The 23,338-nt window shown below is 44.7% G+C and overlaps 1 protein-coding gene across 1 annotated transcript; it reads right to left on the bottom strand.

Moving 5' to 3' along the window:
• Positions 1-4,792: 4,792 nt before the first annotated feature.
• Positions 4,793-22,356, bottom strand: CRKL (CRK like proto-oncogene, adaptor protein). The gene is made up of 3 exons (XM_041420301.1): positions 21,755-22,356; positions 18,137-18,599; positions 4,793-9,534 (listed from the first exon to the last, which is right to left on the bottom strand). The coding sequence occupies exons 1-3, from the start codon at positions 22,066-22,068 to the stop codon at positions 9,400-9,402; spliced, it is 912 nt and encodes a 303-aa protein (XP_041276235.1). The 5' UTR covers positions 22,069-22,356; the 3' UTR covers positions 4,793-9,399.
• Between the last annotated feature and the right edge of the window lie 982 nt (positions 22,357-23,338).

Here is a 23,338-nt window from a genome sequence, read left to right as displayed (position 1 = left end):
GCTGTCCCCAGGGTCATCTAGCCAGCCCCTGCTGGAGCCAGAGCCCAGCTCCCTGCTCTAGGAATGAGACTGGCCAGGTCCCAGCAAGGCAAAGCAGTCCCTCAAACCCCACCAGGTACCCTCTGAAATGGGGCTCTGGGTCACACCAAATGTGTCACCCCAGCTTCCCAAACAAACACGGGCTGTCAGTCAGGGTAGAGGAAGAAGCTTCTGCAGAGCTGAGTGGGTTTTGCCATCACAGTGTCAGAAGGGCTCTCTGCTCCTCTGGCTTTCAACTGCAAATGAAGCAAATGGCAAAGCGTTGACAAAGGACCTCCCTGGCCTCTGCCCTGGCCCAGTGCTGGGTCCAGCCTCCCATCCCTGGACACATGCTGGTGGTGTCAAATCTCCTGGAATCAGGGCAGAACTGTGTCACGGTACCCTGGAAAAAGGAAACTGATTCATATAGATGCTCCTAAGAGCCTTGTGCTGCTGCAGTCAGGTGAGGCTGTGGGTGGCAGGAGACAAGCAGGTGTGGGGCACCGTGCTCATCCTCAAGCTGCTCCCAGGCTGAAAGTGGGGATGATAGGGAGAAATCACGCTGGGATTCCTGGGATGTAGGGCTGGGACAGCTTGTGAGCTGTGGCACGAACTCCTCCATCCAGACTGTAAAGTACTTCACAGGCCTGTCCCAATTGCCTGGCCTATTAGTTTCATGGAGGGGCCTATTGTAAGGGTGAAGTTGGTCTCCTTTTGCCACAGTAATGAAAACATAACCATGGTGGGGAGAGCGACCCTGGCAGGGAGGCAGCAGGAAGCCTCTGTTTGGGCGTTGGGGTCACAACCCTGTGGGCTCCTGGGGTTCCCTGGTATCTGTCGGTGCCACCGTGGGTGCACTTCGGCAAGGAGAGCCTTTGCCCCTTGTCCCAGCCGGGTGTTCCTCCGGGCACCCCCGAGCACAGGAGGCTGGAGCCGGGCATGCACAGGCAGGGGCACAGTGCCACCCAGTGACTGCGTGTGACCTGCGAGGGGACAGCTGGGGCAGCCTGCAGGCGGGGTGCTGCAAAGGTGCTGAGGCCTGGAACTGCGGCAATCCCAGGGCAATGTGGAGAACAGAAAGGCAAGAAACCATCTATGCTGTTGCTTTGTGGTTACAGTGCACAAAGGGTAAAGCTCTGGGGCTGTTGTGCTGTGTCTGGAGCCAGGGTTTTGCATGACTTGCTCAGGTGCTGACAGGAGCCAAGTGTTGGGCAAGTTGGGGCTGAAGCAGCTCACGTTTTAGGAGGGACCTGGCAGCAAAACCAGGGGCAGAGAAGGTGGTTACCTGGGACAAGCTGCTCTCCGTGGGGAGGATGTGTCTCTGCTTGAGAAGTGCAGGTGGCCCCGGGGCAGTGTGTCTGGTCCCAGAGAGACAAGGCTGTCACGGGGGCTGCCTTGGAGCCCCTCACCTCTGCCAGGAAGGGACCCCTTGTGTCTTCAACAGTAGGTGACAGCCACGTGTGGTGGATTTGTGAGGTTAATGCAGGACCTTTCCTTCCATCTGCCCAAACCCTGCCTCTGTTCCTTGCCAGATCAAGCCCTGTGTTTTGTGTTCCCAGGCTGTAACAAGCACCAACAGGCAGCTTGAGTGGTGCTCGAGAGGGAAAGGAGCCAGGTACAGCAGGGCATGGTGCTGGCATCTCCCGAGGTGGCTCCTGCAGGAAATCACTGCCCCAAGCAATGCCCTGATATATTTCCAGCAGGGACTGTCTCTTGGAGGAGGCACAGACTGTGACTCTATTTTGGGTGATGACTGCAGAGCCCACAGAGCATTTGGCAGCAGGGAGGGGTGTTAAATCAGCCTGTCCTTCTCCAGGTACATCATCTCCATCCCCCTCCATTTTCCACAGCTGTTCCAATGCAGCGCTGCCATGGGGCTGCAGGGCTGCAGCGTGGGCTGAAATCAGGGCACTGCAGGGAGGGAGGTGTGAGCCCTGCACGGCTGATGGATGCAAGTCCCACATCTTTACTGCCCTGTTAAGGACAGTGCACACTTTCTGTTCCTAGGCTGCTCTCCAATGTGTCTTTGTTTAAATTTGCTGGTGTTGATCTCACAAACACCCTGTGGAAGTCTGTGGGCTTCCACTGCTGTATGGCACAAAGCCTTGCCAGACATCCAGCACCATGAGAGAGCTGTTCCCATCCCATCACCCACCTCTGCCTCGGTCAGAGGTCACTAGTGATGGTGGCTCACTGAGACTCATACAGGCAGGAGCTGCTACTGAGTACTTTTAATAACCTTTTTTTTTTTGTCACTGCTGGGATACATCCTGCAGTTTGGGATGATTTTGGCCAGAGATTTCCAAAGAGATTTTTCAGGTGCTGCTTATCCTGCATGTGGTGGTCAGACCTGTGTTAGTGCATTCAGCAGAATCCCAGACCTGAGTTAATTTTAGCCTTTCTGTTTCAGACTCCTGCTGATGTGTCTCGTGTCCAGGCCAAGGTGCTATTTCTTGCAGGGAAATGATCTTTGTTAATTTTAGATCTAGTTCTCCAAAGTGCCGAGTAGGCACAGCTATTCCAGGTAGTTGTGCACAGTGGGGGGTGTTCAGTCTTTGTGGGATATGGCTCTTCCTCACACAACGGAGGCCAAGGCTGATGAATTACATTTCCTTTGTGCCCTGCAGAGCATGAGGCTGGTGCTCAGCAGGAATCCAGCCCAGAGCTGTGTATCCATCCTCACTGCAGACTTGGAGCCAGAGCACCAGCTGTGATACCTGGAAAGAGAAAAGCTCTTTCTCTTCAAGGTCAGTGGATTAATTGTATCACTGGTCACAAGAAGAGGGGGAAAGAAGAGATGGTCTTAACATAACAGAAATGGATTTAGGAGGTGGAAGTCCCCATGAGAGCCCCTGAACCACATAATGCAGAACAAAGTAGTAAAGTAATAGAATACATTAAAAACTGTGGAAATCGAGTCTAGAAATACAGGGGGGTCATCACTTTCCAGTAATGAAAAATGGGCAAGTTTGATTTTTGGTTTTTTATGACAAGGATAGCAACAGTGCACTCTAAGGCCTGGCTGGGTTTGTCACTTCTGTCAGGAGCATCCCTGGGGGTCTCCAGCTTGGCTGCTGACTGGTGGTGGGCTGAACAGGAGTCGAGTGCCAAGAGTTTCAAACCAACTCCTGTTGTTCGCTTATGTCAGTCCCTTCTGTCTGCTCAAAACAGCATCCTCTCCTTGGACTTGCTACTCCCCCCAAATCAGTTGGATTTTGGGTGCAGGGGAACTGGGGGAAGGCAAAGCAGCATGTCCAGCACTGCCCTTCCACCCCTGCTGCCCTCTGACAGCCCAGCGAGAGCTGCTCCTGAGGGTCTGGAGAGGATTCCCTGGATAGCACAGACTGGGAATCAGTGCAGTGGAGAGGGATTAACAGTCCCTTGGATCCACACTTTCACTTCAGCTTTAGTGATACATTTCTAGACCAAATGCTGGTAATGGATTTCTCAGCGCTGACTTTCACCTGCCCTTGTTGGACCAGCCAGGACGTACGAAGCAGGAGCCAGTTCCCTGTGGATGGCCCAGATTTAGCTCTGATCCCAATTGTCTGGTGTGCCAGCGGTGGGTTAGACTAATAACTCGTGCAGGGAGGTTCTGGTTACAAAATGCCTGGAATGAAGCAAGCAGGTGCTGGGAAGGTTAACTGAGGGGAGCACTGCGTTAATTCCTCTCGCTGCCCCGCCTGCCTCGGGAACAGCGGGATGGATCTTCCGCAGGTGAGGCTGCACCGAGGGGCTGCCATCCCCGGTGAGCAGCGTCGCACCACAGAGCAGGGGTAGCTCAGCTTTGAGCTGCCGAGGTTGTGCAGCCCCCGGGAAGCAGATGGGCTGAATCACGGGGCTGGCCGCTGGGTTCCCAGGCTGCTCCCGGGGAGGGCGGGCAGCTGGAGCTGTGGTGGACAGCCTGACTCAGGGTGGCCAACGCTCGGTGTCAGTGAATCACAGCAATCCGTGCCGCTCTCGGCAAGCTCTCAGGGCTTGCATTTCAGAGCAGGAGGCTCACTATGGGACAGCTGTGATGGTTTCTTTCCCTGCTGCCGGCCTGTCCCCCCTGGACACGCGGCCCTGCTGCAGCGGGGCTCAGCTGTTCGCACAGCGACCGCCAGTTTGCAGCTCGGGGGATGGAGGGTTCCTGACATCGGAACTGCTTTACCTTTGACTGGTGGTTCAACAGCTGCTACAGGAGCAGCTGACCTGTCCTCTAGAAAACAAGGCAGAGGGGATGATATGGGGGACAAAATCAGTATGGTTGCTGCAAGGACAGCGTGGACCTCAGGAGCTTTTCATCTGTGCACACTCCAGTCTGGAGAATCATGCAGAAATGGAACTGTGTTCTGCTGTGGCTGCAGTTTATTTGGTGTATTTAGGTGTATTTCCTACTGGTGTAAGCTCCAACAGACACCTCTGGGTATGTCTAAAAGGGTGTTTGTCATCACACTGGTTTAGAAATGAAACCTTTTAAATAAATCAGTGACAAACTGCTGAACCCAGCTGATCCCAGCTTGCACTGAAAAATGGAGGCTTGTGCTGCCTGTTGTGGATTGAACTGAACTAGATCAGATTTGCACTGGTGGAAGCCTGAATGCAGGTAGGACAAATAAACTCTGAGTTACTGCTTGCTCCCTGCTACCTTGTACTTTTTGCCTTTTAGCCTGAAACAGGATTACCAAGCCCACTGAATGTGCCTGACCTATTCTCATCTTTACAACACAACTGATTTTCTCCAAAACATAATTTGCCAAATGTGACTATTTGATGATAAGACACTATGCAGTTTGCTATGAATGTTTATTGACATCACATGGAAATCTGTACTCCAGAGAAGACAAACACGAGGCTGTCACCATACCTACAGAGTCCAGGGAACCAATACAAGCTTTGTAGGCTTCTCCTTCGCAGCAGTTGCATGGTTGATGTTCTTCTTAAGTTTTCCTCCTATACAGGATCAGCTCAAGTATCAACACCTTGTTAATGATTTAACCGAAAAAAATCTTTAAGTTTAGTTAAGTTACTATTGATCTGGAGTGACTGAAAAGGCAGAAGATGACCAGGATGTGGGTTCTGACTTCCAAACACAGACAGTTCTGATGTTCTGCACCAGCACCTCACGGCAGGGGCCAGAGCTGCAGTCCCTGCTCTCCAGTGCCTGCACAGGTTACACCTTAGTTACTCAACCAGTAATAAGCAAAAATCAAACCATTGCATAAACCAGTCATTCTTACAAGCACAGTTAAGGGCATCACAGTAAACAAAGGTTATGGTTTCCAGAGACCCTTGAAAGCCTGGGCCAGAGAGCACAATAAATACAGTGGTGGAAGAGCACTGACGTGTCGGGCATCGGGGTACAGGAGGCAGTGCTAATCTGTATCACAGAGATGCATCTTTTCCATGTGAACCTCCAGAGCCCAGCAGTATTGTCTGAGAAGAGGCACGAGGATGGAACAGCAGAGTATCATTCAGCCAGGCAACAGCATTTTCTCCTGCTTAATTCTTCCTTTGATTCTGGAAAACTTCAGTTGGCACACTTTGTTCACCCACAGAACAGGGCATTGTAAGGACAGAGTAAGGAATTAAACACTCTGCTGTTATTGTCAGGGTTTCAGACCAAAGAAAACAATACTGTAAGTTGAGGCAAGTTTTATTTTGACTGTACAAACAGGGTGCTGGGGAAAAAACACAGTGGCTTGATGTTGGGACAAGTTCTATGAATTAAGTGGAGTAAGAAATTAAAAAGGCACTAATCTTAAGAAAAGACACTCCGTATATTCTAAGAATATAATTCATTTAATACTGTTAATCTTATAGCACAAAAAATAAAACAAGCTATGATCCCCAAAATAAAATTTAAAAGCTTACACTTAATATTATTGCCTGAAGATCATGGTCTTTAAATTACATATTGTGTTTGAAAGTATACACAGTGAAGACTGTCTCAAATACAAGGCCACCTTTCCCACTGCAATAATTGTATCCTTGTCCCAAAATACACTTTAACACAAATAAACAGAAAATGACAACTATACAGGAATGCTTTCACTGGTCCCAAAAGACAGTCTTTTAGGCAGGTCTCACTTTCCAATGCAGGTACTGAGGAAAATGCTTGAAAACTGGACTAGAAAACAAAGGCAGCCCATTCATTCCCAAGATGTTAATAGAATATAAAAAATTACTTTACAGGCACATGAAATGGCACAAAGAATGCTGTTTTTCCCTTTATAAAAATAATGCTCAGGCTCTTCAGAGCCTCAACCCAAACAGGATATTCCCTTTTGTTTATTCTTTCCCAATTTGTAAACAATCATGAATTAAATAAGCGCTTATCCAGTGACGGACACTGATTAAAACAGTTTTCATTTAAACTTTCAGACTGCTCAGAGGCTTCAATGTCTATATACACATGTACACAGCAGGAGGAAGCCAAGCCTTTCGTGGCAGTTGACTACTGTGGCACCAGCTCATTACACCAGCTCCTAGTGCCAAAGCAAGGACAACTTCAATGGTGCATCGACTGAAGCCATCACTTGTAGGCTCTCGTGCTTCATATCAAGGTTACCTTACACGCCCAAGAACATTTACACTGATAAGATTATCACTCAGGTTTACGAGGTTTCAGAAAACGACAGCACACGTGTAAGCAAGCGACAAGCAATTGAGAATCCAGAGTCCTTCAAAGAGAAACACACACTGATCCAACGCAGTCTTTATATGAAAATACTTGTCTCATAGTAAAATAGCCAAGACACATTTTGAAGCGAGGTTACAATCAGCTTAGGCTGGTCAGTATGCTACATTGAAACCACATTTTACATACCTGAACCACACCGCTGCTACTTGGAGAAACACTGTTCATTCATGGCCTAACACCAGGTTCACAGAAATTCAAGAATTCTTGTCTTTGCATCAGATACCACTACACACAAATTTTGCATAGTTTTGAAGGTACTTTGCTTTTCTGCAGTATTGGAACATTATTAAACCTAAAACAATGTTTGTGTTCAAAGGGTACACCTTATTCAATGAAGGGATGAGTAAAGATGTTTATTTCAGTGAAAAAAAAAATCAGGTTAAAAGTTATGTTCATGATCTCAAATCTCACAGTATTTATTTACCACGCAAAGGAAGAATTCTACAATCAGTCTTCTGAGGAGCTGCCTGTAACTAGGTCAGGCCTGAAATAAGATTTCTCTGCAGCAGACTGAGTTTAGTGCAGTTTGTATTCAGAAGATGACTTTCAGTAGTACAATCTGTGTAGTAAACGTGCAGGTATTGTTGGGGCACAGGAAAAACATGACCTTCTTTAGTTAAGAGAACTGCATAGCTTTTCTTTGCAAGACAAAATGTCAATGCCTATTGTCAAGAATTACAGCACCAAACACTTCAGTCAATGCTACTCTACTTCACAGTTAATTTGGTAGTAAAATGCTCTACAAGAACTTCCAGACTGTCAGCCACTTGATCAACACCACAGAAAACAGTTAATAGATGAACGGAGAGACTTCTTAAAACCTGGCATTTCGAATGTCTGCTTGTGAATGCCATTTCTGCAGTTCTTCAGTGCCTTCCCACCGAGGATCTCATGGCACTCCCACATGAACTACCAACAACACGCTTTTATTAGGATCAAGCAACACAAATCAACAAGAAAACATGCTGGAACTGAAGACAATGTTTATACCATTAGACATTTGTAAGATCTGATGACATTCTGCAGGTGTTTGAAGTTTCTCATTTTGCTATGAACAACAGCCTACCGAAGTTGAAAAATGGAAGCTGCTGTTTTTCTGCCAGCTTCCACACTGGACATCTGCCTTAACCAGGCTGTCTGAAAAGGGAGGTTGTGTAGCCGTGTCTTTGCAGACATGTATTCTGTTAATTCAGTGTTCCATCATTTTGGAAAGAGCATTCCAGTTCACCTACAATACACATCTGAAGGAGGTGGCACAGGATTCCCCTGTGCCTACACTTTTGTGTCCTGCACCCAGGCTCAAGCTGGGCACCTGCAGGGCACCACAGCGCTCACCCACTGCAGAACAATCACAGCAGGAGAGCTCAGGAGGGAAAAGCTACACAGAGGGGGAAGGAGCTACACACTGGTAACATACCTCTGTGGCCTCCTCACATGGGGAACCCAGGCAGCTGACTCCAATTAACCATTTTCTAGAGGATGCTGGGAGGGGGTGGGACCTGGGTCATGTATAAAACAGAGCCAATGCCTCAGGAAGGGTAAAAGAAAGATGTCAGCATGCAGAGGAGTTGGGATACAGGCAAGGGGGAAAAAGAAGGAAGGGGAAAAAGAAGACGAAAGCAGCTCTGGAAGAGAAGCACAACAACACAGACGCCCTGGTAAAAAGGTACTGTGTTTGAAAAGGAGCTTTTGATGAGCTGGGGCTGGTATAGCTAGGAAACTTTGGAGAGAGCAGGGAGCCTGCAGAGAAATGGATATAAAAGGTCTTTAAATGTTTAAATAAGAGGATTTTATCGGTATTTACCAAGTTCTTCTGTCCCACTCCTACCTCTCCTCATGGCAATCTGATCTGCCTACCAAGTAACAGCTTGATGACAAGCACTTCTGTACTAGTAAAACTACACCTTCAACACTGCAGAAGAGCTGTATGTAGACCAGGCCAAAGTGTTTCCCTTTAAAGCTCAATTTCTACAGTTAGTGCTTGCAAAAATCAACAGAAATGCATTAAATATGTCAAAACCAAGTTACAAGTATCAACCCCCTCCTAGGTTTCCTTATAAATATATGCCTCAGCTTCAATGCAGCTCAATCAATGGTTATTTGCATTTAACACACACTGTTTCAGGAAGGTCAACAACAAGCTTAAGAGTTAACAGAAAAGAGCAGTGTCTAATACAACTGCTTAGAATACATAAGCTCCAATTATTGTCCTTTAAAGAAACCATCATTTTAAATGTACTACCTTAGGACAGGTCATTTCAAAACTAAGTCTTCTTCAGTCCTAAAATTGCATTTTTGTTGTTGCTTTTTGTTGAACAGTAATGCACAAAGTTGCACGTTTGATCTAAGATTAGGGCTCTTCCTACTGAGCAAACCAGTAAAAGTCCATGGAAGTCTTAACAGGAAAGGTTTTTTTCCCATAGCTCTCTGCTATATTCCAATTCAGTCTTCTCCAGCTTAAGGCCCAAAAAAGTTTTAAAAGTGAAACTAAATTCTGGATGATGCAACTAAGATCTGAAGGTCAGGCAGCGACTTCAGTTGTATGTATTCCAAATGCATATTAAAAGAACTGTCAAACTGCAGCAAGCTGGAAAATGGGCAATGCTAGCAATGTGCCATCAAGTCATCACCCCACCTCAAACAATGCTAATGATAGCCAGGAAAATGAAGCAGCAGTGTGAATGGGGCAGAGGGAGTCACTCGTTCTCATCTGGGTTTTGAGGGTCAAATAGCTGCACGTGCGTGAAAGGGAAGAGCCCTTTCCGCCCGTTCACTTCTCCTTCCCACTGCCCGTTTATGTTCATCCTCGTCACCTTCACAATGTCTCCAACCTGCAGAATTGGAAACAGAAAAACCCTGATCATACATGGGATTCTCACCCCTGATACACATCAAATGAAAAACACAAACAAGCCCATCATAGGGAAAGAAATCTTGCTCTCTTCTTGGCAGAAGGATCAGTTGAAAAGTTACTTTTACTCAACTACAATACCAGCACTTTTTTGCTAAACATAATACTGTTGTCTGTGTTCTGAGACTCTTAATTACATGTATATCTATAAAGATTACTGAACTACACCTCTTTTTATAGGAGAGCTTACAGAGCTTCATGCAACAGTATCTTTAACTTAAATATAAATTCACATCAGTAAAGCTACTATCAGTGATGAGTCACAACATCCTTTCAAAAGAGCACACTACTGGGACTGGTTTTAGCAGCAGCTGACTTAAAAGAAATGTACTTTTTCAAAGAAAGATTCCTAAGGCAAAGAAACCATTACTTGAAACTCTAATTCTGATGATCACAGTCTAAGAACTTTCTGTAATTTCTAAAATAATGGTACACTTATTGTAGTGGGGAAAAGCAATCTCAAACTTGTTTTTTTGGCAGTAGTAGGTGTAGATTCTAACTTTATCTGTGGTTTTCACATCTACTTCCTGTCAAAGCATTTGAAGCAGGAATGATGACACGTCAGGCCTTTCCTACCCTAACTATTCTCTTCCTATCTGGCAATGGAAAATGAGAGAAGTCTAAGCTATGATCAAGCAAGAAGCAACAGCCCAAATGATAAATCATACTCTTACTGTTAAACACATCTGTATTTAATCTGGATCAGGACAATTTTTACAAAGTGAAATACCCAAACTGACAAGAAGCACTTAAGACAAGCTAAATACTCACTCTTTTGAGATGCTTCTGGAGACCTGAACACATGGTCTGTTACAGCAGCTCTCTAACTTTCCCCCTCCCTTCCTGTTTACTTATTTGACTCTATGTGGTAACTACAGTAAATATCAGAAAAGTGACATTAGCAGCTAGAAACTAATTTCACAAAAAGTAGAACCAGCCTATGACTAATGCCCAGCAGTTTGTTTCTCTCCCAAACCAGGTCCAAGCTCTTTGTAATTGAGTCTCAGTTATCAAACTACTGCTGTGAAATTCAAAGGAAACTAGCTTTAATCTTTTTTCAGGAAAACATAGACATTGATACAGTCTGTAAAGCAATTTGTCTACATTTTCTAAACAGTACTGAAATGCAGACCAGATGCAGACAGGCCCTTGGCAACATCCTTAAACTTTTCAGGTGAGGCCTGTATATTTTATGTTAAAGAAAAAGCCCTGAGTTTACAAAACAATGTGCATGTCACTGGATGACCTGAAGCCCGTTAAACCCAGTTACCATTACCATAACAGGTATTTTTGAAGAACACACAGAAGCAAGAACCCTCAAAAGTGAAATTTAAGATACTATGATAAACTCACTGGCAGTCAGTCACTCACTGTTATGTATCTTAAAATAAAATTTATTGAACTTTGAAACTGTTCTCAGAGATTTAAGCTTTGTGTGTTGCTCTGCCTTCCCTACTTTTTCTCCACTACTTTGGTTGTCTGTGTCCTGTCTGCCCCCCGTACTTGAGACTGTCTCACTTGGAACAATTGTAATCTTGTGCTTTTGAGAGAGGAGAAAACCCTTTAAGGGTTTTCCTAAACTCCCTTAAGTTCTTATGACATAACTGAGGCCATATTACTTTCTTAAATGGACATTTTTATACATGCTGCTCCTAAACTCAAACATGAAGCCAGCATACAGAATTGAGCAGTTGAACTCTGCATGTACACACAGAATTCACCCAACTGCTTTTCATCTCTCCAGGGCCTGCTGCAGCATGCTCTGATTGTATATTTGCTAAAAAGCACAATTTGTCAGACTCCTCACTCAAGAAAGCTTTAAATAGCAACAAGATGACCTAAACAGGAACCTAGCAAATGTTTCTTTAGGAAAATGCTGATAAGATCTATAAATACTCAGTGTTACATTTGCTACATTTAAATAACCCTTGAAGACAGATCTAAATTCCAAATTCTAGACCCAACCTGATGAAGATGCAGCCAACATCACAACAGTTTAAAGCTAACGAGTGGTATTTTCACTACACCATAAACCAAACCCAAATCTTAAAAAAATCTCAAACCCTTTAATCTTAAAAATAATTTTTTGAATCAAAATATGGACGTGCATTTTCTGAGAGCCTGACAATGTACTTGTGTTCACGTGCTGTAGAGATCAATCCATTATTCATTCTGAAGCTCTAGAACAGATACTCCTCACCTTGGTTCTGAAAGACTTCACAGTGTGAATAGGTTTGGAAATCTCTGCTTCAGCTGAGTGAAAAGGGAATTTAAAACATGTCTCCTGCTGCATGGCAACAAACTGCCCTGTAGGTTAATGATGAGAAATGTCCTTCATGCTGCTGGGTGGGCAAAGCTGCTGCACACCAGCCTCTAAAGAGAGTGGGCTGACAAAGCTACTCAAAACATGCTCCCATATGCTGAGAGCCACTGGAATAGTAAATTAATTTCCAATAACTTTCTACTGTTTTTGAGAGGGCTTTTTTTTTTTTAAATGAAAGCTGCTGAATATCCTCTTGTGCTGTATTATTTTTAAAATGGAGTTTCCCTGAGAAGACTAAATTAAACAGCACGTTGAAATAAGATTTTTGGTGCAGGAACCTTGATTTCATGCTAGACTTACTCATGGATCTTACCTTAAAGACCTTAATTTCAAAAATATCTTGAAAAATCTGGTCAACTAGTCCCTCTATGTATTTTTCCCCCAAGTAAAAGCATTATTTTGTAAATGCCTTTTAAAGCATCTATAACATGGTCAGCTGAGGTGCAATCTCCCACTAGAATTATTTAACACACTATTTTTTTCAGAAAATGTTTTAAGCCAGTCAGAAGAATTGTCTTATGATTAGGCACAGGACAGAGTCAGGAGACCTGGTTCTATTCTCATCTCTGCCACAAACTTCCTGTATGACTCTGGACAGCTAACAGCCCTTATCTACAGATGAGGAGAACACTTCCTTAGACTCAGCATCTCTCAGCTAAGTTAATTCAGTTGTGAAGCACACACCAGCATCACTGGAGTGAAGTCTCACTGCTGAAATGAGTAATACTTCTGAAATGCAGCCATTTGGTTACACCCAAATGATAAAAATCAAAATGTATTTTAGATAGCATCTTTCATTATGTCCTTGTTAGAGCATGAATTCAAAGCCCTGGGGAAACACAAGCTGTGGAACATGCCAGTCAGAAAGGTTACTTCATTCACTCTAGACTCTTCCATACCTGCCTTCCATTTGAAGCTGATTCATACTCTGCAAAAGGTTTCCTGCAAGCCATTTTAGTCAACCAATTCAATGAGTTTTACAGATATTCCAGCAATTTTATGTTAACAGTTCTATGGCTGATAAAGTTCTGTAATATAAGTCTAAGGAGATAAAAATGCATTACAATTCTAAATAATCATTTTAGCCCACTGGGTCAGTACTACAGTAAACATTGCTCTCTGGAATCTACAGGGTGTTAAATCTCAGTCATTATCCTAATTAGTGTCACAGCTCACCTTCCCTGGTAACACTAACATTAACAGCAAAACCAAAACAGTTCTTCAGGCCAGCTGCCTGTCTGGAGAACAGACCAGGTCCAACACAGAAAACACCTGATGCCCCATTAAGGCCAAAGGGAGCAGCTACACAAGAGAGGCAGAGTTCAGCCACTCAGCACACAGGACAAAAGGACACTGAAGGACAGGGTGCTGTACTGGAAGATCCAAGAAAGCACCAGGCTAAGAGCATAGCTTAATTACTTAACTGTCATTCATTCTGATGTTCTGGGCCAGAACACAGTTGATGCCCAAACTGGAGAATCAAACAGTTCAGAGGAAAAGCTTCATCCATTCTTGAGGCATGAAAGGAGGTTCAAGGGCAACGTAGACATGTGGAAGTGCTCTAGATGCAATTAATCTGGCCTCACCCAGCAACAGATTAAAACAAAGGAACTTTGCATTTCACCAAGAGCCAGGAAAATTGTCAGAGTAGGGGCTGCAGCATCAAAAAAGTGCTGCTTTTCATGACAGGTGGTAGCCTGTCTCCTTCAGATGAAGCCACTGTCCTGACTGTACAGAATCTGGAGAGTTCAACTTTCAGTTCAACAGTTACAGCAACTCAAGCTCCCTGATCAACAATTCACACTACCCAAATATAGGATCAATGCTTTGCTTAAAATCCAGACTTTGTGGGTTAAATGCATTTTAATGTGTTAACACAGCAAGGCTAAGTTTCCTTGGCTTAAGAAAAATACAATGCTTGTTGTCTACTAAAAGAAGTAGCCTAATTTCCTAATTAAGAAAGTTCTACTGCTAGCACATTTTGGCCTACTTGTCTCAACTTTCCTTTGAAGAGGGAAAAAGTTAACTGTAACCTAATTGTAACAAGCTCAAGAGAAATACTGTAAGTCAGTTATATAACTACATGGATGAAAACATTTCAGTGACAGGTTAACTGTACTAGCAAACATACACATGTATGATTGCTACATCACAAAAAAGTAAACTACTTAACACGATAATGCTGGCACAAGTCTATAAAAAGCCAACACTAGTATAAAAACTTTTAAAAATTTAGTGCAACTGTTGTTTAAAAAAAAAAATCTTTGATTCCATAAGACTGTTAAGTCTGGAGATGAATTCTAGCACCACTGCTGCCTTCAAAATTAACTATGACACTGACTGGAGCATTTAGGAATAATTTTTTAAGCACAACAGGTATAAATCTGGTGGATGCTGCTGGTCTCCCATTGTCTGGCTCCTTACCCTATTTAATTCCATTTTATAAGTGAATACAGAATTTGTTGTTCATGTCCTTGTTGGAGCTTGTCAGTTGGAAACAAGGCTTCATTAGCACACTGTTTCTAATAGGCTGGCTGTAGAATTATTACAAGTTTTTAAAGGCTGGAAAGCTTTCAGGTAGACTTTGCTGCTCTGTATCACAGTAAGAGGGCCAAAATTCAAATCCATCACCTTCTTAAAGTGTAAGTCCTTTGAACATGGGATTGCCCTCCTGGTTTTCCCACAGCAGCCAGCAGGATGGAAGAACAGCAATAACCCTGTGGTGCAGAGTTTTGGTCCCAGTAAGCACAGGACACTGTAACCCTGTCCATACCCCTTCCTCTACAGCACCAGAAAGGAAGGAAATAGCTTCTTGGCTACAAGTACACAAGTAAAGAAACAGACCTGGCTCCTCGGCTGTTGAGCTTTTCAGTTAGGGGTTGGGTTTGGTGGTTTCTATTTTTGTTTTGTAGCTTGCTTGTTTAGTGGTTTGGGTGTTTTTAATTCAGTAACCATAAAATTCTACATATATTAGTAATGAAGTTAGTTGTAGTGAGAAGCTACAAACTTCAATCTGTAGAATTTAATGTTCATGAAGAACATTAAATCTGAACTGCCAAAGTAACTTAATGGACAAGAGCATATGTAAATCTTAGAAAAATATGTAATTTATTGTAGGCTCCACTAACTGTTCCCTGGTGCAGGGAGATGCACAAAATTACATGTACCACCAGCTGAAAGCTTTGAGGTAGTGTCCATACTTACAATTACCATTTTAACCTATAAACAGATTATAATTTAATTTTTCATTTTGGAGAATAAGAGTGGAGTATACAACACAATAGGATCGAGTCAACACTTGTGCATTAGTAACTTCAACAACACCAATATTGCTACCCAGAGAGGCTGTGAACTCCCCATGCCTGGAAGTGTCCAAGGCCACTCTGGATGGGGCTTGGATCCACCTGGGTTGATGGAAGGTGTCCCTGCCCATGGCAGGGGGTGGAAGGAAATGAGCTCTAAGGTCCCATCCAACCCAAACCACTCTGTGATTCTATATAATTTTAAATAAACTTAACCCAGCAAAAATAAATGCCCTGTTGGCTATCCTACAGAAATAAAGTTGCAGTTGCTCTTAAATTGTCACACTTCTAAATTCACCAGCTGAATTCATCTTTATCCAATCTATCAGCTCTCATTTCAGAATTTCTGTAAAATAGTTACTTGGTCACTTACATTTTTCATGTAAGAAATTAAAAAAAAATAAAAAAAACAAAAAAACCACTTGCTTACAAAACAAACTTCTCTGTAACAGGCTATAAATTCTTACCTTTTCTTAAAGAAAAATTCTGCCAGCTTCTGTAAACAGTAGTGTACAATGGAAACACTGGACTTGCAGGCAGGGAGCTTGTCCCATTTTCAAGCTGAACCAAGAAGAAGGACACTGCTCCACTTAAAAGGAAGTTGAGCAGATTACTATGCCATGGCTTTATTTACTCCAGATGCTATTCTCTTCCTTTTAAGTACTGTCTGTGTGCTGACCACACAAGGCTACAGCCAGCAAACAGATATTTTGCTTTCACATTGCTTTATCAGTTGAAATGAGGTTGCACAATCAGCAACCATGTAATTACACTCACAAGGTGTTCTACCTGTACCAGCTGAACAGCCACTTGGGGTACATCTATTCTGAGGGGAGAAGTGTCAAGTAATATTTTAATGAAATAACACCATTAACTCTCTTCCCCAAAACAGTCCCATAACCTGTTTTTTGTCTAACACTACTTTCAGTGGTCTTACAAAACAGAAGTTTCAAATGGTTCAGTTTATTCAGTAATGTGTAGAGCCCTCCCAAGGCTGGGATTAAATATTTTATCAAGGTCCTGCAGGGGCTTGGCATACTAAAGGAAAATAATGAAAAGAAGCTGAATTTTTTTTTTCTTTAAGAACAGCCCATGTGACAAAAAAATACTGCTATAATGAAGCTGCTAAAGTTCCCTATGCATGGATAGATGTGGAGAAGCTGCAATCACTGATTTCAATGCAAATGCACAGCAGTTCCCAGAATTCTGCTTCTGAAGCCTCTTGAGAAACCACAGTGTTGATGAGGTACACTTGCAAAGAAAACAGACTGCATAGGAAGACAAAATATGCCAGTGTTGAGAGACACAAAAACATGAGGCAGTAAGAGATTAGAAGATAAGAAGAATCTCTCAAAATAAACTTCAGTAATTTGAAGGTTCAAACCAAGTCAAACCTATTTGTTAACCCAAGAATTAATCCTGCTGGTATCCTGGAGTAGCTGAACTGATGGGGCTAACTGGGTCACTTAAAGGGCAGCTCAGGAAAGTCTGCATGGAAGGACCAACCTTCCAAGTGGTCCTGCTACCCTGCAGCAGTGCAAGTTCCCTGAAGTGACTGCATGACACACTGAGAGCATAACAAAATCAATCGCTTGCCTTGCTTTGCTTTCAGAAGCATGAGCAGTTTTGCAGGAATTTTCTGTACAGTGCAGTTGGCAGTGAATTTACACTTTGTTCTATGATAATTTTCACACACTGTTCACAAATAACAAGCTGCTAGATTTCACAAGACAAAGAAATTCCAGTGATTCATATTTAACTTTTAACCCCACAAGAGTAACCTCAGAAGTCTTACAAATACAGGAGTAAAGCAATTAGGGTGAGCACTCTATATTTGTGACTTCCCATTATTCAATCTTCCAAAGTTCAGTTAAAAGTATCAGCCACAAGTAACAGCTTTAACTTGCAAAGTAACTGAGCAAAAACAACAGAAAAAGTTCAAAAGCATTTTAAAAATCATTATTATAAAATGTTGCTGCTTCCTATGCTTTTTTGCTTGTATTTGTGCCTGGAAGTATTGCAGCATGCTCAAATTTCAGTTTTTCCAGGTGAGACATTTTTGAATTACAGTTTAATTAGCCTTCAGAATAATCTAAATGTAAAACTAACAGTCTTCTGGATATAGCTTTGAAAAACTTCTTCCAATCAATAATTTATTCCAGTTAAACTACAAGCATGATATGAATTCTTCAGTATTTACAGAATAACACTCTAAAGTTTTACAAGATATCTCTACTAACAATAAAATTTAAAATGCCATAGCAAGCACAGGAACTTGCAGCACTTTAGAGGTTACACTACACTCCTCACTCCCAGTTTAGGTGTTAAGGTTTCTTAAATTCCACTTCTGAAAACCAAAGCAAAAGGAACTAGAATATGTCTGATATATTCTGCCCAGATTTCAGCTCAGCACAAGATCTTCAAGTGCATCTCAGAGCTGAGGATCAGAAACATTAAGTGTATCAGCCAGCAATCTTTACCTTTCTCTGGAGGATGCCACTGTCAGTTCTTAGCCTGGAACTCTACAGTGATTAAGGTAACATCTCTTTCCTTCCCCAAGATTAGGTGGAGAAGCAAAGCCATCCTCTCACTAGCACTTCTTCAGCATGGGTACACTCTTCAGCATGTTACCCTTGTAACATCTGCACAGCTGAACAAGCAAGAAGGGAGGGAAAATACAGGTCCTGAAGTTACTTACTAGGCCACTTCTCTCAAAGGAAGTGGTACAGATGAAGCAATTCTTGTGGATGTTTCTTCAGAACGTAACCTAACTTCTCAGTCCCTCGACACAAATAAGCAGCCCCCACATGAAGTCATCCACACCAACTGCACCATAACAATTTTTAGTTTCTTCTTTCACAAGGCAACTGAAAACTGAGACTGGAGGAAAAACTTACCTCTAACGCCAGCGCAGTCTTGTCGTAAGCACAGGGTACTCTCTTTTGGACAGCTTTGGCATAGACTGGTCCATTCTGCGTGGATGGCAGAGGATTGATCACTGCTCCAGGCGTGCTGGATACCGAGGGAAGGGGAGTTGCGGTCTGAGGCTGAGCATAGGCATGGGCAGGTTCTGGAATACCGTAACTGTTGGAATTCCTGTTTCCATGCTTCCCAGCAGAAGGTCTGCCTAGCTTTTCCACGTAAGGAACGGGAATCATCCCAATCCGACCCTCCTTGTTCCTGGCGCTCCACCACTGTTCTTCTGGCTTCTCTACGATTGCCAGGTATTCGCCCTTTTTAAACGGAAGATCCTCGGCGTCGTTGCCGTGGAAGTCATAGAGAGTCCGAACGTACTCCATGTTTTCTTCTGCAGTGGACATGGCAGGGGCAGATCCAGATCCCATGGGCGGACTTGGATACCTGAGGATTTGGTAAAAGGAACAGCTGTTGGTTTGTATTTCCAGGAACAAAGCTAAGCACCAGGTCTGCAGCAGGAACATCAGTTAGAGAAGAGTTACTTACTTGGATTTGTTACAAAATCATCGCCTTGGCAGCACGGTGAGGCATTTCATGAGGAACTCACATTTCTCAAATGATCACTTAAATACCCAAAGTAGCTTCCCCAGAAGCTCAATATAATCTATCATGGGATGCAGAAAACTGGGAGAAATAATGCAAAACCTTCATCCACCTGTTCTGGATTGTTGTGAAGACCTTAAGAGTAAAATTAATTCTATAGCTTAAGTTATGAGAGTAATGATAACAGAAAACCAAATTAAGACTGTTTGGGTGATTTAGGTGGAAGGGCAATAGATAAAAATGTAGCTGTGAATTTCTCCAAGAGTCCTCTGCCACCTCCAAAGTCATCCAAATAATTTTATTTTGTTTTTAACTTCAGCATCCAGTTCTAAAGAATTCAGTAAGTAAATGCTAGTCTTGAAGCACCGTAGAGGAAAATGGGAACAAAAGTAAGATGGTATGACATCTTCATAAAGACTGCATTAAATACTTGCATCCACTGATAACAAGGAACTAAGGAAAAAAAAAAAAGCAAGCCTTCTAGAAATAGTCCTTTGCCTATTAACCATATTATCTACAATTTATTACATAATTGTTTATTACTGTGTCCATCATTTGTCAAATACAGTCACTTTGTTGTCTGTGTTAATATATAAGATTGTCCATCAAATGAGAATGCTTTCACTATTTTCATCATAAATGTTATACATTTTACTCAGAGCAGCTGTCAAAAAACCTTAGTGGATATAGGCCACAGCAGATACTTATTATCTAAGCTATGAGAGCAAGAATGCATGTCATTAACCTACTTCAATTCTCTTCTGCTACTTGCAAAATACCATGGAAGTCAAATCCCTGTGATTTTTGCAAGATATTCCAGAGGCCCTCAAGATAAAGATATTCCATCTTTCAGACACCCTGCTGAGCCAAAGCAGGGGGACAGAGGGAACCCTTCAGGAGCAATTGCTCCTGCATAAGGAAGAGCTCAGGAACATCAGCAAGGATGGCTGGAGCTCACTACCAGAGACACAAAACAGAAAGTTTGGAACGGTCCATTTAGAGTAACTATTTTAACAGCTTAAGATGTCATTTCCAAGGGCTCTATATAGAAACCACCTTTCAGATTGTACTTTATGAAATTAAAAGAATGAACAGCTTTCAAAAGCACAAGCATCTGTGCCCAGGAAAATGCCAGAGAAATAGCATAACAGTTAGCATAACAGTTCTGAAGCACATATCTGGCCACCCCTACTCTAAATCTACTCCATTAAAAATAAAAGACCCCAAAATCTGGAAATGCTACCTTTCATCCTCCCTCTTGCAGCAGGAAGTCTCCTTTGCACAGAATTTAAAACCATCAAGCACATAACTGATTATTCCAAGAGTTTTAACAAAGTCATGCTAAGTAAAAACACCTAGTCGATCCCATTTGTAGCTCTATAAAAAAGCTAAAAAAGTCAATTCACTGCAGGTTAGGTCCCATTTATCTCTGTGCTGAGAGAACAATACGCAACCAAAACCCTGAAAATAAGGGGGTACCAAAATGTTCACAGAACATTTCACACAGGACTCCTCACAAATGCCAAGTGTGCAAGTGCAATCAGCTCTAAGTTCTCAAGTGTTTTGAGAAAGCCAAGCCAGTAATGGCCATAAATGATTAACAAATTTTTGCATCCAGAAAGGTTCAAGAGTATCCAGGCTGGAGAACAGAGATAAGCATGAGGATTGCTTCAGCATAAGACTTTTTTCCTTCCTTTTCCTTCCCAGCTCTCCACAAGTTTAAGCATGCACATAATACTGGGCAGCTCCATTCCTGCAATGGTGAAAACGATTTTTCTTTTCATCTACCCATCTCTCTAGCCACAATCACTACCCAAAAGGCTGCCAGCAGCTTAAAGAGCTCCTGAAGGTTGTGCTTTCTGTCACATCCTGCCCATCACTTGACAGCTTTCAGAATGACTTTTGAACACTTGAGTTTTTCAACTTGACAAGATATTGTCAATCTTTGACAAGTGACTGTCATTAAGCACTGGTCTATGCCAAGGTTCAATTGTGATTATAAACCTCAAAGTTATTCTTCCCTCCTAAAAACTGGCTAATCTGCAAAACATAATAAGATATTAAAATGCAGAATTCAGAAGTGAACCAATTTGGATTTATTTTTTTTAATATGTCACTACTTTCCTCTTATTTAATTTAATTTAATTCTCTCCAGGAAGCCCAAAAGTTTTGACAAAAGATACTGAAAAAGGTTTTATTAATTGAAAGTAAGGAATATGTTCTAGGGTTCTTCATAAGCAGTTCACTGATGCATGTTGCAGGTATGTCCCATGCTGGGACCAGGACAAAGAAGGAGCTCAAAGCCAAGTCACATTTTCCCACCCTCCCAGAACAGCATTTCTCAGTGAAGTGTATGGTATATGCAGATACAGATGAACAGTGCCATAAGCAAACTGTGAGAATTAAGTGTTTCACTTTTTTTTTTTTTTTTGGCACAGAAATGCCGCTCTAGAAGTTTGGGAAATGCTGCCCTAGAATGTATTAATGCTGACTTTACAGGGCGAAGCAGTCTAATCACGTAAAAGCCAGTTCTATTGTAATCACCGTGGGTGCAGGGGTAGACAGCAAACTAAGCTCAGAGGCTGTACTTCAAGCAGGGAGAGGGCTGGTGAACCAGCTTCTCAGCCATCCTTGGAAAGGAGAGACAGTGCTAGAAGGAAAGGGTAAGACAAAAAGGGTGACGTGCGACCACACCCTCTTTCAATGCAATTACAGCCCGTGCAGAGGTACATGGTACCTTCACGCACAAGGTCAGCACAGGGATCGTGGATTATATGATTGAAAGAGCAACACTTTTAATTGTCGGCGAGGTCCAGAAGAGCGTTAAGGTGGCCCAGTGTTAGAAACGAATTTATTAGTATTTATTCACAGCATCTACATCCAGTGCCAGGCTCCCGGAGCCACTCGGCCGGACTTTGACACCTTTACGGGTCGCACCTCCTCGCGCCACTCGGGGCAAAGGTGGCGGTGGGTGTGGCGGGGCGGGGGACACTCACCTGGGCGCGGGCTCGATGAGGGTGGTGGTGTCCAGGTAGTGGATCTTATAGAACTCCAGCAGGGCGGGCAGGTGCTCGAACTCCTGGTCGCCGATCTTAAAGCGGCGGTTGGGCAGGGAGTTGATGATGTAGTGGGAAACGCGGGAGTTCTCGGACACCGAGAGGACGTAGTCCCCCGGGCAGGTGGACGAGTCCCGCACCAGGAACATGCCGTGCCGCTGCCCCTGCAGCCGCGTCTGCGCCTCCGCCCGGGACACCGGGCCCACGTACCAGCTGGAGCGGTCCGAGGAATCGAAACGAGCGGCGGAGGACATGGCTCCGGGCGGGGAAGGGGAAGGAAAGGGAGGAAGGAAGGTGAGGAGCCCGAAGGCCCGGGCGGAGGAAGAGACCCGGAGAAGAGGAGGCCTGGGCAGAGAGGCCTGGGAGGTGGAGCGGGCTGGGGGCGAGGGGGAAGCGGCTCGTGCCTACTCCAGGAGAAAGGAAACCCAGGGAAAGGGGGATAAGGGAGAAGGAAGCTCCGTGCCGCCGGAGGCGAAGGGCCGAGGAGCGGCTGGGGTGGGGCTGGCCAGACGCGGCGCGCAGGGCCCCCGAGTCTCCCTCAGCGGCGGGGTGTGCAGGGCATCCTTCCCGCCTCTCTCAGGCCTGCGGCGGGCCCGGCCAGGCGGGTGACGAAGAGCAGCGGCGGCTGACACGGGCAGGCGACCCGAGAGAGCGGCGAGCGGAGCCGCCTCGGCTCGGGGCGGGACGGGGGAGGCAGAAGCGCCGGGCGCCGCGTCCTCCCGCGGGTTCCTCCCCTCGCGAGCCGAGCTCCAAAATGGCGGCTGCGCCGGGCCGCGCGAACGCTCCGAGACACCGCCCCGCGCACGCGCCATGGCGATGGCGGCGGCCGCGCGGGGCCGCGCCCGCCTCGGGGGCCGGACGGAGGCAGGCGGCGGGGTTGGGCGGGGGGTTCGTGCCCCGGTGCCCCGCCCCGGAGTCCCGGGGAGCGGGAGAGCCGCCTCTTCCCCATTTCTCCGCGCCAGTCGCTCAGGCCGTCCCCGGCGCACCCCCGGTGGGGGCGGTGAGTGAGGCGGGGGTGACTGTGCGCCTGCCGCATCTCCTCACAGGGCAGGGCTCCCTCGGTGCTGCAGGCGCGCTTTGACGCGGGTCACCCCCAGCCCTTGGCCTTAAGGTATCTGAGGGGGACCCTCCATCTTCTCCCCATCCCTGTCGGCACGTTCTCCCTCCTCGGTGCCGCCCAGCCCCAGGCTTTGCTCCCCGGTGCCCCGGGACTGCCTCGGGCCGCTCTCACTGCTCCTGGATCTGAGGGGTGCCAGCACCCTGTCTGCCTGGTTTGCAGACAGACACCACCTTCCCTGAGGTTTTGCTGGTTTTCACTAGTTAATTTTCTTTTAAGGAACAAAAGGGCCCGCTGTGATAATCATCTCTGATCTCGAGATAATTTCCTACGTGCTCTAAGGGGCCGTTTCCTGCCTCTTCATAGCCCTGTTCCCAGATAACGGGGTGGAAGCCCAGCGTGGCCCAGGCGGGAGGGAGGATGGTGCGGCAGCCGCTGAAGAGGAAGGAAACCCCGGAAAGGACTCA

This window comes from Onychostruthus taczanowskii, unplaced genomic scaffold (genome assembly GCF_017590055.1).
Source record: "Onychostruthus taczanowskii isolate IOZ18803 unplaced genomic scaffold, ASM1759005v1 scaffold64, whole genome shotgun sequence".
Taxonomy (NCBI): domain Eukaryota; kingdom Metazoa; phylum Chordata; class Aves; order Passeriformes; family Passeridae; genus Onychostruthus; species Onychostruthus taczanowskii.
Note: the sequence above shows the minus strand (reverse complement) of the source record. Positions and strands in the feature narration are given on the sequence as shown.